The sequence below is a fragment of the Athene cunicularia genome (assembly GCF_003259725.1).
Source record: "Athene cunicularia isolate RWA chromosome 3 unlocalized genomic scaffold, athCun1 chr3_part1, whole genome shotgun sequence".
NCBI classification, from domain to species: domain Eukaryota; kingdom Metazoa; phylum Chordata; class Aves; order Strigiformes; family Strigidae; genus Athene; species Athene cunicularia.
Genome location: NW_020799097.1, coordinates 94,555,467 through 94,568,859, shown reverse-complemented (window position 1 = coordinate 94,568,859; position 13,393 = coordinate 94,555,467). Strand labels below are relative to the sequence as shown.

At 40.9% G+C, this 13,393-nt stretch overlaps 1 protein-coding gene across 1 annotated transcript in view; it reads right to left on the bottom strand.

Moving 5' to 3' along the window:
• PLB1 (phospholipase B1) overlaps positions 1 to 13,393 on the bottom strand; it is a 93,403-nt gene that overhangs the window by 50,834 nt on the left and 29,176 nt on the right. The window contains exons 20-31 of the mRNA XM_026844615.1: positions 13,000 to 13,108; positions 12,037 to 12,088; positions 9,989 to 10,069; positions 8,595 to 8,660; positions 7,821 to 7,921; positions 4,960 to 5,041; positions 4,225 to 4,329; positions 3,485 to 3,580; positions 2,937 to 3,008; positions 1,838 to 1,897; positions 1,363 to 1,423; positions 581 to 639 (exon numbers count right to left, since the gene is read on the bottom strand). Coding sequence (XP_026700416.1) covers positions 581 to 639; positions 1,363 to 1,423; positions 1,838 to 1,897; positions 2,937 to 3,008; positions 3,485 to 3,580; positions 4,225 to 4,329; positions 4,960 to 5,041; positions 7,821 to 7,921; positions 8,595 to 8,660; positions 9,989 to 10,069; positions 12,037 to 12,088; positions 13,000 to 13,108 — 944 coding nt within the window. The remainder of the gene's footprint in view (positions 1 to 580; positions 640 to 1,362; positions 1,424 to 1,837; positions 1,898 to 2,936; positions 3,009 to 3,484; positions 3,581 to 4,224; positions 4,330 to 4,959; positions 5,042 to 7,820; positions 7,922 to 8,594; positions 8,661 to 9,988; positions 10,070 to 12,036; positions 12,089 to 12,999; positions 13,109 to 13,393) is intronic.

Genomic DNA, 13,393 nt, shown 5'->3' with positions numbered 1-13,393 from the left:
ATCATCGTCAGCAAGCACTACTTCTTGATAAAGAAATTAGCTATCAGTTAAAATGGGCACAATAAAAAGACTGAATATCTTTTGAAATGGAGAAAGTCAGAGGGCTCTCACCCCTGTACATCCTTATCTCATTAATGCTGAAATGAATAAAATGCTATTATCCAACATCCCTTAGTCACACTCTGTTCCTGAAAGAACTGAGGAAAAAGAACAGGCTCACCAGTTTGCTCCTATTCAGAAAAACTTTGAAAAAACCCACAGTAACCTAGGGCTTGTGCTACGTCCCATTAGTTTCAACAGCATCTGATCTCTTCTGTCTCCAATTCAGCAAACTATTTTAGTATCTCTTTAAAGGATTTGCCTGTGTTTTCGCCTGAGTTCAAAATCATGTGAATATATGTGTGGGGGGAACAGAGTGCTGGAGAACTGACACCTTCTTTCTTGTTCTAGTTGCTAGACCTATTATCATCTGTGAATGAATGGATCTTTGCTTCTAGGTACAACAGCTATTTCCCCTCCACAGGAGAAGGCACATGTTTGTAGTTTTACCAAGAGAACAGTAAAAACACTATCTCCTTACCGTCAAAGAATCCCCAAGGGCTGCTATAATTTTCACATCAGCTGGCTTTAGGGAATGCACTGAAAAAAAAAAAAAAAAGAAATGCAGTTTAGGAAATAGCTATTCTTTTTCACCACTGTATACATGAAACATGCCAATGCGCATTCTGATGCTCAGACATACTGGTTTTGCACTACCCAGGTGATAAAACAGGAGCTCTCTCCTGCTCATCTCATGTGGTTGTAGCAGTAGCATATGTACATTATTCGGCATCTCAGTGGTTAACATTGCTACTGAAAAGACAGAATAGCAAGGAGCAAGTAACAGTAAGTTGCAAACAATATCCAGTAATGAGATGAAGGTACAACTATGTGGTATTAGACAAAGCAGGAACAACATATTAAAGCTGTAAGAAGGCAGAGAAGGATTAAGATGACAATAGGAATTTATTTGAAAAACTGAATACTGCTATGTCCTAGACTAATATGCATGAAGCTGGATTTCCAGCTTCCTTCCCCAAGATTTAGGTGGTATCAATTATAGGCTATGTCAGCACACAAATTTGAATTTTATCACAAGATACTTTGAAGTTCTCCACTGGTAGTGAGTTAAGTGCAGCTACTTAGAATGTTACCTTGCGTGTCAGCATGGCATTTTATCTATTAAGCAGCTGCTGGAAAACATGACATCTTTTCTGAGCAGTACTTTTCAGAGTCCAGCAGACATTTTAGCAAAAATAAATGCTCATCTTGAAGGACAGTTGAAGGCAATACAGTCTCTTAACATAAAACGGGCAAGACTACCTGAAGTTGCAGGAGGGGAGGATGGAGACCTGTCCTCGCATAGCAGCTGGCTTCCATAACTCTAGATAGAATAAGAAAGCTGAATAGTGTTTGGCTAGCAAATACAGTCAGTAGTAACTAGAATGTTCCTAGTAGAGGCCGTGTGGATAAACCAGAGACTGTTTAGCATGTAATTAAGCAGACAGATCTTGGTTGCTCAATTCAATAGTCATTGTCAATATTGCATAGATTAGAGTAGCATCCTGTAGTGATAACCATGCCATCTAAGCATGTGTTCTTACAGGTGTCTCTGGATGCATTTTTGCTTAATTCAGGGAGTGCTTTCCTGCTTTCCATGGCTGAGGCCATGCACTCAGTCTCCCAAACCCCTTTGGCCAAAGACTGGTTTCACCTGTGGTACACAGCATGACTCATCTGATTACCATATAGGATGGAGGCAGCAGAGTAAGAGCAGGTTGGTGAGGTTGACACTTACTAGAGTTTGGTTAGGGTATGTGTAATTACTGTTCTTATATGTCCTCAGGAATGGTTCAGCCTACAAAACAAGGCAATCCAAGTCAATACAAAGCATCAGAATACATGGAGATTTCCATTCCCCAATCTTCAATTCTCAGATATCTGTAGATGATTAACAGCTTGATGGAAAAAGGAATACCCAGAATTAAAAAAGAAACATCACAAGAAAGAAATGACATTTTTAAAATCCATACAATAACAGGGTAATCTGGGGCAACATTTTTACACAGCCAGAATATACAGAAGACACTCAGGACCCTGCTGTGTGCAATTAACAAGCTTGTGGTCCCACTTCAAGGTGGTCCCAGTGACCTCTGCAGAGCTATGCTGACTGGCGCAATCATTGCTCTGCTTCCCCCACTGACACTCTATCATTCAGTGTAGATACTTGCTGATCTTGACTAAGTAGGCTAAACACACTTCCCTCATGTTTTGGCCAATCATGTGTGACATGTGACTTTCGAGGAAGCTTACTTCTAGGACAAGCTTGCCCTCCACCCCTTAACTGGGATTGTTTAGTCTGGAGAAGAGGAGGCTGAGGGGAGACCTCATTGCCCTCTACAGCTACCTGAAAGGAGGGTGCAGAGAGCTGGGGATGAGCCTCTTTAATCAAGTAATAAGCGACAGGACAAGAGGTAACGGCCTCAAGTTGTGCCAGGGAAGTTTTAGGCTAGATATTAGGAAGCATTTCTTTACAGAACAGGTTGTTAGGCGTTGGAATGGGCTGCCCAGGGAGGTGGTGGAGTCCCCATCTCTGGAGGTGTTTAAGAGTAGGGTAGACATAGCACTGAGGGATCTGGTGTAGTCAGGAACTGTCAATGTTAGGTAAATGGTTGGACTGAATGATCTTCAAGGTCTTTTCCAACCTAGACGATTCTGTGATTCCATCTCATGGGGGAGTGTTCATACTGCTAACTGTGGTGCAGTGGTACAAACTATGTGGGGAAGAGTCTGATCCCCCTCATGGTGACAGCACTCTAGCCACTTGGTAAAGGCTCACGTAGACTCCCAGCCACTCCTAGTACCTCCACATGAACACAGACACCCTTATAACTTACTTCACTTGGACATTTGAGAACAATCTCATCTTCTATTTGCTGATCATCTGTCTTCTCCCCTAAGGGTTCCAGCTGTAGGAAAAAGGGGGATGCATAGAAGAAATGTGAATGAGCATCAGAGAGTAATGGATAACACTGTGGTACCAGCCGCTCAAAGCCTCCTCTGCAGCACAGCAAGTCTACTGCAATGCCCTGCACCCATGCTTGTGGCTGCCTCCATGCACTGCTTCTTTGCATGCTGAAGAGCCTAATTCCCATACATCATGAACGTGGCCTGATGATCAATGTGACAAGCAGGCATCCTCTCGCTGAGAGAAGTCCCAACACCCCCAGCCTTAACATATCCTGAGATTTACTGGTTTGATATGACTGCTTTTGCAGTTCAGGTGACCTTTGTTCACACGATCACTCTTTTCCTTTGTAAACACAGTTAAGAGTTCAGAAGAGATAGGGCTAGCTACCTAGTAGCTCCCCGGGGTTTTTTTTTTGCAGCCAAGGGCCGGATGGAGAGGACAAGGACTGACTAATACAACCTTTAACAATCTTACCATGTTGTTCCACAAAGCACGTGCAGCCTGGGAATGAGCCTTCTGGCTGAAGTGGAAACAGTCTGGGGCAAAATATGAACTGTCTGGCAACCCCTCCTAGAGAACAAGACAGGTACTAATATGCAACAAGCTGTGCATTATTCTCTCTCTTCCAGCAAAATATCCCAGCTGACTTCAAACTGAAGTGCCTGCAAAGGCCTCCGAGGCTAAAAGAATTAAACTAGGCCAGAGAACACTAGTAACTCAAAACTAAGATGCCTTTTAAACCTTTTTAATATAGCATTTCCAAAGTAATAGGGAATACAGATCACTATGGGTACAGAATACCTGGGCATAGATACTGACTGCATTCCTTATTTTCCCAGAGATTCACTACAGTCTTTTGAAGTATGTGGGTTTTCATACTGAAAGTCCTTTAACAAAGTACTTGAAGGGACTTTGTGATGTATGGGAGATAAAGGGCATGTGCTCTCTGGTAAAGACTATGAACTAAATATCTACTGCATGGTTTTCTGATTGCAGTGGAGTGAACTCAGGGCCCCAGGTTGTGTCTTCAGGGTCTGTATTCCTGTTGCCCATTGCCTCCAAGTTATCCCATAAGCATTTTCTGCAATTTTGCATGTTATCACAAATGAATATAATAATTAAGGCAGAAAACTTCTGGTCACATTTATAGCCAAGATAATTTTGTGGAATTGCACTAGGATTTAATGTAGGGACTGTTTTTTGGTTGTTTTTACCTGTGTTTTTGGCATGTTCACATTCATTAGAAATGGCTGTATAACCACTGTGAAATCATCTGTAGTGTCATACCTTCCACTCTCCACTAACTGTCGGGTTCTCTCCTAAAAAGTCAAAGAAAGATGTTCCTTCTTTTACTTTCAGCTCCAGTCCCTCTGTCCATTTACATCTCACTCAGGGGTTCCCACTCACTAGTGCAGAAACCCAGGCGTGGCCATGGTTTCCATCTCACACCAGGCAGCCAACGCAGCTGTCTTGAGACATGCATCCCAGGCTTCTTTGCAGAGAGGCAGCCTGGGGATGGCTGCCTGACTGACATGGGCAGGCAACCTGCTCAGTAATTAGATTTTCTGTCAAAAAGATGTTCTTCCAGAACCACCGAAGCATTTTTGGGTTGGCTGACATCCCATGCCAGAAGTTTGTTCCTGAGTTATCATGTTCTTTGACTTAATCTAATCTCCAGCAAGATAAGAGATCAAAAAACTGCTGGCTCTCTTTACATACTCTACTTTGCTCTTTAAGAACTTTTCTTCTCATCTGTTTTGTTGTTTTAGTGAATCAGAGTGATAAAGATCTTGAGCCTACTCCCATCTCCCCCTTTTTTTTTTTTTTTTTTTAAATCACGTTAAAATGAGTGAAAACTGTCCCCCCCACCACCAAACAGTAACCCCTCTGTGGTCCCTTGATCAACAGGAAGATGTCATTCAATCTGTAACAAATGCCACATGCCTCACCTGATACCTTCTGTTAAAGTAGACCAATTTCTTAAACTCACTGGAATTGTCCTCAGGGTTTATGACACAAGGGCACAGGATCCTGTGGGAGGACAACATGGCACTGAGATCTGCTCCTCTTTGTTCCCCCTTGCTCCCAAGCTGACAAGCTGTAGGGTTAAAAGCTTCTCCAAGGGGGATTTATCTGAAAGCCTGCTCAATAGGACCATTAGCTCTCACCTCTGAGTTTCTGCACAGTCCTGATTCTTGAGCAGAAACACGCTTATTAGGGATAAATTCATGAACATAAAGTGAGGAAAAGGCTCCCTGCAAGCAAAAACCACACTGGCTGCCCACAGCAAGGTTTTGGCAGCAGGCATGACCTCTGAGAGGAGAGTCCAGGACTGCCTGTGCTGGCCACAGATGGCTCTAGCCAGCTTCAACAGACCAACCACAGGGCACAGCTGAGCCTGTCAGCCAAGATGGTGGTACCTCTGTGAAAACCTGTTTAAGAAAGGGCAGAAAACACCAGAGAGGGAGAAGAGGAGAGAACAGTGGGAATAAGGAGGAGGTGTTCCATGGCAGAGCAGGCACTCCCCTGAAGAGACCACAGCCGGTGGATGAGCCCATGCCAGAGCAGACACGTCTGAATGACTCATGCCAGAGCACAGGACAAGAGTAAGAATGAAGGAGTGGCAGAGACATACCACTACATTGAGACCCCAACTCCTGCATCACCCATGACTCACTGAAGTGACTAAGGGTACCCTGTGGCAGTAACAAGGAGGGAGGGAGAGGTGCTTGGAGTGAATTTGAGCCTGGGAATGAGGGAGGATAGGGTGTTCTAACTGTTTAAGTTTTTTGATTGTTAGTTTTCCAATACCTGAATCAGTAATTAAATAGTTATGCTAATGGACAATAAATTCAGTTAACTTCCCCAAGTCAAGTTGGCTTTGCCTGCAACAGTACTTGGTAAGTGATTTCCCTGTCTTTATTTTGATCCATGCATTTTCTTGTTCACATTCCTCTTGTTTTCTCTCCCATGGTGCTGGGGTGGGGTGAACAAGTGGCTGTGTGGGTGCTTGGCTGCCACCTGGGGCCAACCCACCAAAACCCATTCATAAGTACACCTGCACAATGTGGTTTGCTTCAGCAGAACTATGCAAGCATCTTTCAAGACAGAGTTCCAACAAATTCATTCTAATCAACCAAGTCAAAAATTGTAGGATGTTTCACATGGAGGATGGTAGAGCACCAAAAGAGACACCAAGACTGATGATGGAATCTCCACCTTTAGAGAGCCATACCAACCTGAGCCATTTTAAGTTTCTGTGAACTTATATTGGCCGCCTTTATCCCTCCCTGAAATTTTGATCCTTCTAGCACAAGAATTTTTTCTTCTGATGCTCCCTCTTCCTGGGCATGCCTCACTATTACTTGACAAATCCAAGTAAGAAAAACAACTCCTTTTAAAAATCCTGTCATATGATCACGGTAAAGCATTCCCGAGAGCGCTCTTTAGAGAAATAACCTCCTATAGAGATGCAGTCGATATGTATAAAGCTGACACAGATCCCCATCACCTCCATACTTGTCTTAATGGAGAGCAACTTACAAAACAAGATTTTACTTCTACGGTACATCTCTATGAAAAGCAAAAGAAACCTAAATTGTGTTTTAAAAAGTGTTTCAGCAACATAAGCAGGCAAAATTAGTGGAGACATTCTCATTTTAGGTTACTTGCTACAGATAAGCTTTCAAAATGAAAAGCTTCCTTCAGGTCCTTCTTCATTCAGTAGCATGGTATTTATTATCACACACAATGTCTACTTAGTACCCTGTAAACTTGGCTTTCTGCCAGACAGGCAAATGTTAAATTCAGCATGGCACCTGAAATGATGGGGAAAGGTTACAAGTATCTTAAGATAATCTAATCTTAAAGGCTCCACTAACTATCCTTGTCCAATGATTAGGGTCTTGAGATACACGTGTGCTCTAGCCAGTAACCTTTGTTAAAAAGAAAAAACACAACCGGTTATTGGAAGCACCAGCACTCTTGAGTTTTAAAGGTAATTTTCCACTGACAGCAGCCAGAGAGCCCTTAAATCAGAGCAAATGCATTGCATCTATGTTCCTCCTGCAAAACCACCTTTGATAGCTGCTGACATTCACAGGACAAGGTTATTCTGCCTGTCTGTCCAGAAAAGTAGAAATTTGCTTTTCTGAAACCAAGCAAGTCCTGCCAGGAGCAAGTCTTGGGGGACACGTTGGACCCTACCTGAGTCACCAGAAGCTCACTGAGGCACAAATCTGCCACCTCAGTGGCAGATTCACGCTGACCTGGAAGGATTGCTGAGCCACCGGGCAACGGGTAGTGCAATTAAGCACCCCAGACATCTACTTGAGAGACTAATTAACAATAAAACTAATAATCAGCAATGAGACTCCAGAGATCGGAAGCTACAGAAGAAAGAGCAAGAATTTTAAGACCGTAGAAAAGCAAATCTGTAAATAAAGCTAGTTTATAGTGATCAGCTAAGAAAAACCTGTGTCATAATCTCTTCTCTGTCTTTGCCCAGAGTGTACAGCTGAGCTCTGTCTGCTCTGGCTTGAACTCCCTTGCAGCAGAAGTGATGAATCATTAAAATGGCACCTTCACAAAAATCAGTAACAGCAGGGCTTACATACAGAGACTGTGACAGATAGACAGGTATTTCTAAATGCTGTGTTGAAATCAACATGTAGGTACATCTGCACACACAAAGGTGTTTGGTGGTCTCAAATACTAGAACATTTTCCCTTTAAGAAAAAAAGTTTCCCAAAAAGACCTTGCTGCTTTCTGTGAGCAACAGCGAGAGCTGTAACACAAATCATCTTCAAACCTCATAAGCAGCTTTGGGCAGGTATTGTTTTCTGATGCATGCAGCTCCCGGAGGCTTGCTATGGAAAGCACTGTCACTAGGTTCACAAACGCCCGTGGAACCTGCCAAGAGAATAAGCAAACCCATAGCCAACAACTGAGCAGAGTGCCATCTTTGCCCCTACACAGCCACAGCAGACCTCAGGTAGCAGCCTGCTGATTCGCACAGCTTGCATTATTTATAACAGAGGTGTTCAAAGTACTTTCTCAATAATTAATCCCCCACACATGCAATACTAAATTACAGCCCCTGCCTGAGCTGCTTAGTTCTATTTTAAATGCTGATGGCTGGTCACTTGAAAATGATTACTTCAAAAAGGTCCAAAACAAGTTGATACTGGTCTCAGTATGGCTCAGACACCTGCTAACTCTTCAAGTACTCTCATCATCCTCACCTAGAATATCAGAATCTCTCTCAAAGACCACAAAAATATACTTACTTGCAGTATAATGAACAAGCAAATAATTTTCTAGCCATTATACCATAAGTTTGTTCAAATCTGTTAATGATACTTTTTGATGTCATTTGTCCACAGCACATCAGCTAGAACTGAGCACATCCTTATTCCTCCGATAAAATACTTCTCCAGCCCTTTCTGCCTGTCACAAAGATTTTCCTGCAAACAAGCATCATACAGCAGTGCTCCGCAGATGGAAATTCTCAATCAATAATCAGTGACTGCTTTACAAACAGAACACGATCCCCACTCCCACATACTAGAAAAATTTGTTTTACCTCTCTGTGAAGTATGTCCAAGGCTATTTGCAGATTGTAGGTGTAGTTTTCAGGAGAATATTGTACCTGTTGAAGCAAGAGGATTTAATTTTATAATCAGTTTACTCAAGCAGGTACAACAGTGACTGTCTCACAAGAAAAGATCCAGCAGCCACTGGATACCAGTGAGAGAGCAAATTCAGGGGGCCTCATGAGACATTACATCCTCCTCCATCCCCAGGCTTGCTTGGGAGAGATAAAGTTTGTGTAAAAGTAAGTTTGTTTCTGCTGTACGGAATATTACCAACATGCCTCTCTCATGATCCTTGTCTACCACAAATAATAACTTGCAAAGGTTAGGCACTTACTTGAGAATGGAATCACTTTATATACTTGCCTCTCAGCAGCAAAATTTCCCTGTTCCATTTGAGTGGTTTAAACCCTTTAATTGTCTCAAGTAATCCGGCTTTTACTTCTTCACTTGTGGAACTATTCAACAGTCAAATAAACTGCCCTATGAGAAACACCTGTCTTTTCAGCCTTAATTCTCTTTAATTTCAAGCAAAAGTTGTAGGCCCCACTGGCCTACTCTACAGAGATAGACAGTTACGTTATTTATTTCCTAAGTCACAGCTCACTAAGAGCATTGCGGTTGGCACTATTTGTAGCTGTGCAACATAAAGGAAGTACCACTGTGATCTTTGGATGCAGATGCATTATCTCCTTACCACCCACAGTCCTGTGGCTGCCATTTTGTGTCTGGGTCAGAAGCAGAACGTAGGAATGGTTATTGTGCTCCTTGTTTTATAACCATCTTGCTGTGTTGCTTTGCTGTTTTTCCCAAGCTGAAACTAACCATGCAAAAGGAAAAGTATGTGCTCTGCTGCCTGTAAGTAAGACTCATCACTAAGTGAAAAATCTGCCCCAGCCTTTCACCTCCTCTATACTCACACATACCAAAGGCTATATACAGTATGTATATATATAATTATATACATATATAAAATATACTGTATTACATATAATTGCATCAGGATGAGCTGTGGGTAGAACCATTTCCATAGCACTGAGTTAAGACTTAGCATTGTGACTGTGCACAAGGCAGAGAAGAGCAAAACCCCTTGACCTTTTATCTACAGGTGATAAAGTGACTAGATACAGAAAGTCAGTTATCTGCAAAACAACATAGCCACCATTATGTAATTTACAGGTGTTCTAAAGTTGTAACTTCATTTATCATAACATCAAGTTGAACAACCTGAAGGTCTCAGTACAGTTACATTCCAGAGCTGCACAAATAAGCCCTACCTTATTTTGGTTTCACCCCCTGAGTTCTGCCCTCTCATTCACTGCAGTGCAGAGACACCCTAGGCCCAGGCTAGCCCAGTTCATGCTGCAGGCATCAGGGGACTTACTGGATTGTTGCAGAATTTGCATAGGTCATTTCCTCCTATGAAAAGTGTTATGAGCTTCCAGTCAGTCTGCAAATTTATTCTCTGCACATACAAGGAGTTGGAATGAAAGTTAGTAATTTAAATTAAAAAAAAAAAGAAAAAAAGAAAGGTGAGAGTAGCAGCAGACAACACACTAAGCACAAATTTAACATTTCTCATGTTACCGGGCTATAGTTCTCTAAGCATCAACAACAAAATTTAATTTGTAGTCATGACTGAAGATGTAGAAACTACTATGATCTAAGTAAGGTTTACAATATCTGTAGCACCATGCAAAATTATTTGCTTCAGAAAACTATTGCTCAGAATCCATTTTTCTTAGTAATATGCTTTTCTTAGTAATATCTTGTGTACACATTGAGTGACGACTCCTACAGTTCTAGGAATATACCTTTATTGCAAAAATGATGGTATATATTTTCCTGTGCCATAAATAATGCAGCTATCCTGCTGGAAAACCCTGGAGGGCAATATATTTTACTCTTGCTGTGAGACAAACTGCAAAGAATAGAGGAGCAATATTAACTCTATCTAGCAATACTGGTAAAAAATGATGGCACTTTTTGCTATGGAAGGATTTTGCAAAGGTATAGCTAATGCAACGTAATTATGCTACTGTAAACATACACCTTCTTAGCTTTGAGGAAAGGTTCAGTTATGCTTAGTACCATGTAGAGGATGTTGTACTCAATATCTTAATGCTTCAACTTCAGTGCAAAATACCACTAAGAAAAGCAGCAATAGTACATCAGCATCCAGTGGTTTAAAAACATGTATCTTCAAAGGCAGAAGGCAACATATCACAGCTAGTAAACACATTGGTCAGTAGTTTGGTCTCAAAATGTACTTAAAAGATGGGAAAATTTTCTTCCTGCACTGAAGTGTGTTTTAAAACAAGAGAAAAAAAAAAAAAAAAAAAAAAAAGGAGCTCTTAAATCAAAGATATATGACCTCTAATATGAACGTTCTTTCTAGTTAGAAAGTTTATTAATTGGATAACAGGTTTTTGTATTCATTTCTGTTGTGTTACGTTTCCAAGCCAATAAATACGACAGAGTAGTACTTAGGAGCCTCGAATGTTTTGAATGAAAACCATCCAACCGCTTCATTGTTAGTTGCTATCCCTTTTAATCTCATTTCATATACAGCCATCAGAGTGAAATCTTGTTTACGAGAAAGTGAACCAAAAAGGAAGGTACTGCAAATATTTTTGCCAATATGTATTCACCAGAGTATTTATACTAGACACACACACATAGTTATCTTGAAGGTTGTTTGGCCACTTTCCAAATGCACAATTGGAAAGCCAAAATAATATCATGTAACTTAGGGCACTGATTACATAGCACATTTGTCAAATTACAAATAGCAAACATTCAAAGCAGTAGTTGAGGTTAAAAATATGCAAGCAATCCTCAGCCTAATGTCTTTTACAGACCATTAATCAAATAATTCTTAACAACAAATGTGTAAGGCAAATATCAGCTGATGACTAAATGAAAGAAGGGAATAAACTGTTTTTAAAGAAAACAAGGACTTTCCTCACTTCACATGTTCAGTCCACATGATTTGCCACTTGTTGTGAGCAAGCTTTTCATCCTAGCATGTATCATTACTGCTGCAAAAACCATGTGCTTACAAGACAGTTAACAGTACCACAGCAAAATCCTAGCAGAGAAAAAGTTCTGTTATCTTACAGGGTGACGTAGGTTGGGAAGGGAAGCAATGGCACTGAATCTACCAGCCATTCGTGGTAAAAATGATAAGAAGATAAAAATTATCTGGGTTTCACAGTAACTATCACATGCTGGTAAAAATTAATTTAGGATAAAGCTATAGATTATTTTGTACTGACTCAGACTCTGCACTGGGGAATATTAGGCTGTGCACTGCTGTACCCATAAGCTTTAGTGTTCGACACCCACTGTTGGCATCTGCTGTTGGTCTGTTAGAAACTAATGATGTCAGGTAACTTCATTCTTAAGATATTAATGACATGTTAAACTCACGGTATCATTCTTCATGCGGTCCACTAGTCTTCTAACCTGTGCAGGAACATCCCTAAAAATAAAATCATAAAAGTAAAATAATATAAATAAAAAAGGAATCCTGCACAGACAGCAAGGCAAAGAGGAAAGCTGATGAATGGACATCCCTCACATAATGGCTAAATAAACCTAGGAAAGCCCAATTTTCATTGAACGAAAGGTATGATATCCAAAAAAGGCTATATTTTGAGACAGTAATGGCAAAAATGAGAAAACAATTAGCATCCAACAGGCATTTGACACTTTGCAAGTGCTGCATAGTTCTCCTTTTACATGCTATAGAGAAAGTACAGTGTGCTACCACAAAATAAATGGACTTTTCTCCTTCCTGACATCAGACAGATACTACTGATACACATATCACTGAAGCATCTGTGCTTGTATCTGTTATTACATGACCTCAAGCCACTGAGGCATGTCTATAAGAAGTGTTACCAAGAAAAAAAGATAGGATATGAATTTTACTGAAGACTGGGCATAGTGGTCTCTAGTTAATTCCCAGCTCTGCCACAGACTGACCATAAGCAATACACAATTTTCTCTCAGTTTCTCTACACTAACTCTTGGTCTTGCTGACAGGAGGGTTTGTATATACCTCCTATAAAATGGGGATATTCTTTCTCTGCCTCACAATAGGGATGCGAAGCTTTCTGAGAAGTGGTTGTAAAGCGCTTTGGGCTTCTTGGTTGAAAATACTAGAGAAAGCATCGCTTTTGTTTCGAAATTTATTTGACCCAGGTTAGAAACACTGCAAAGTCCCCATCACATTTCTTGACCTTCATCCTAGAGATGGGCTAAAGAAATATATTTCTGTTTGCTTATCAGCCTTATTGCACTCCTGACAAAGTCCAGGGTTTGGGCCATTTTTAGCTAGAACTGAGTTTTAAAGAAAAATCAACTTTCTATTAAAAGTTTTCCTCTTACTCTGAAAGATCTCCTGCAACGGCTTGGTTGAGTGCAGCATTATCTGTAGTTTCTTTTCCAGTGCCAATGGAATATCCTATCAGGGATGGGTTGAACTCACGAAGTATGTCTGCAGAAAAAGACAGCACCCTGAAATGTTGCTTACTGCAGCAGGTAACAAATGAGGTTATAAAGATTGGACCTTAGTAAAAGACTGTTAAAAAGTTTTAAGAGATACCTATCAAAAAATTAATCTTTAAGTATAATAAATGTGGGGATTCATTACCACACAATGATTTCCTTGCCTTCAAGATATCTGAATTTAATGAATTCAGATATCTCATGACCTAACGCAATCTCGGCTCACAACACCATTTTGCCTGGTAAGTGAGGGTGAGTAACCCTATGATCAGTC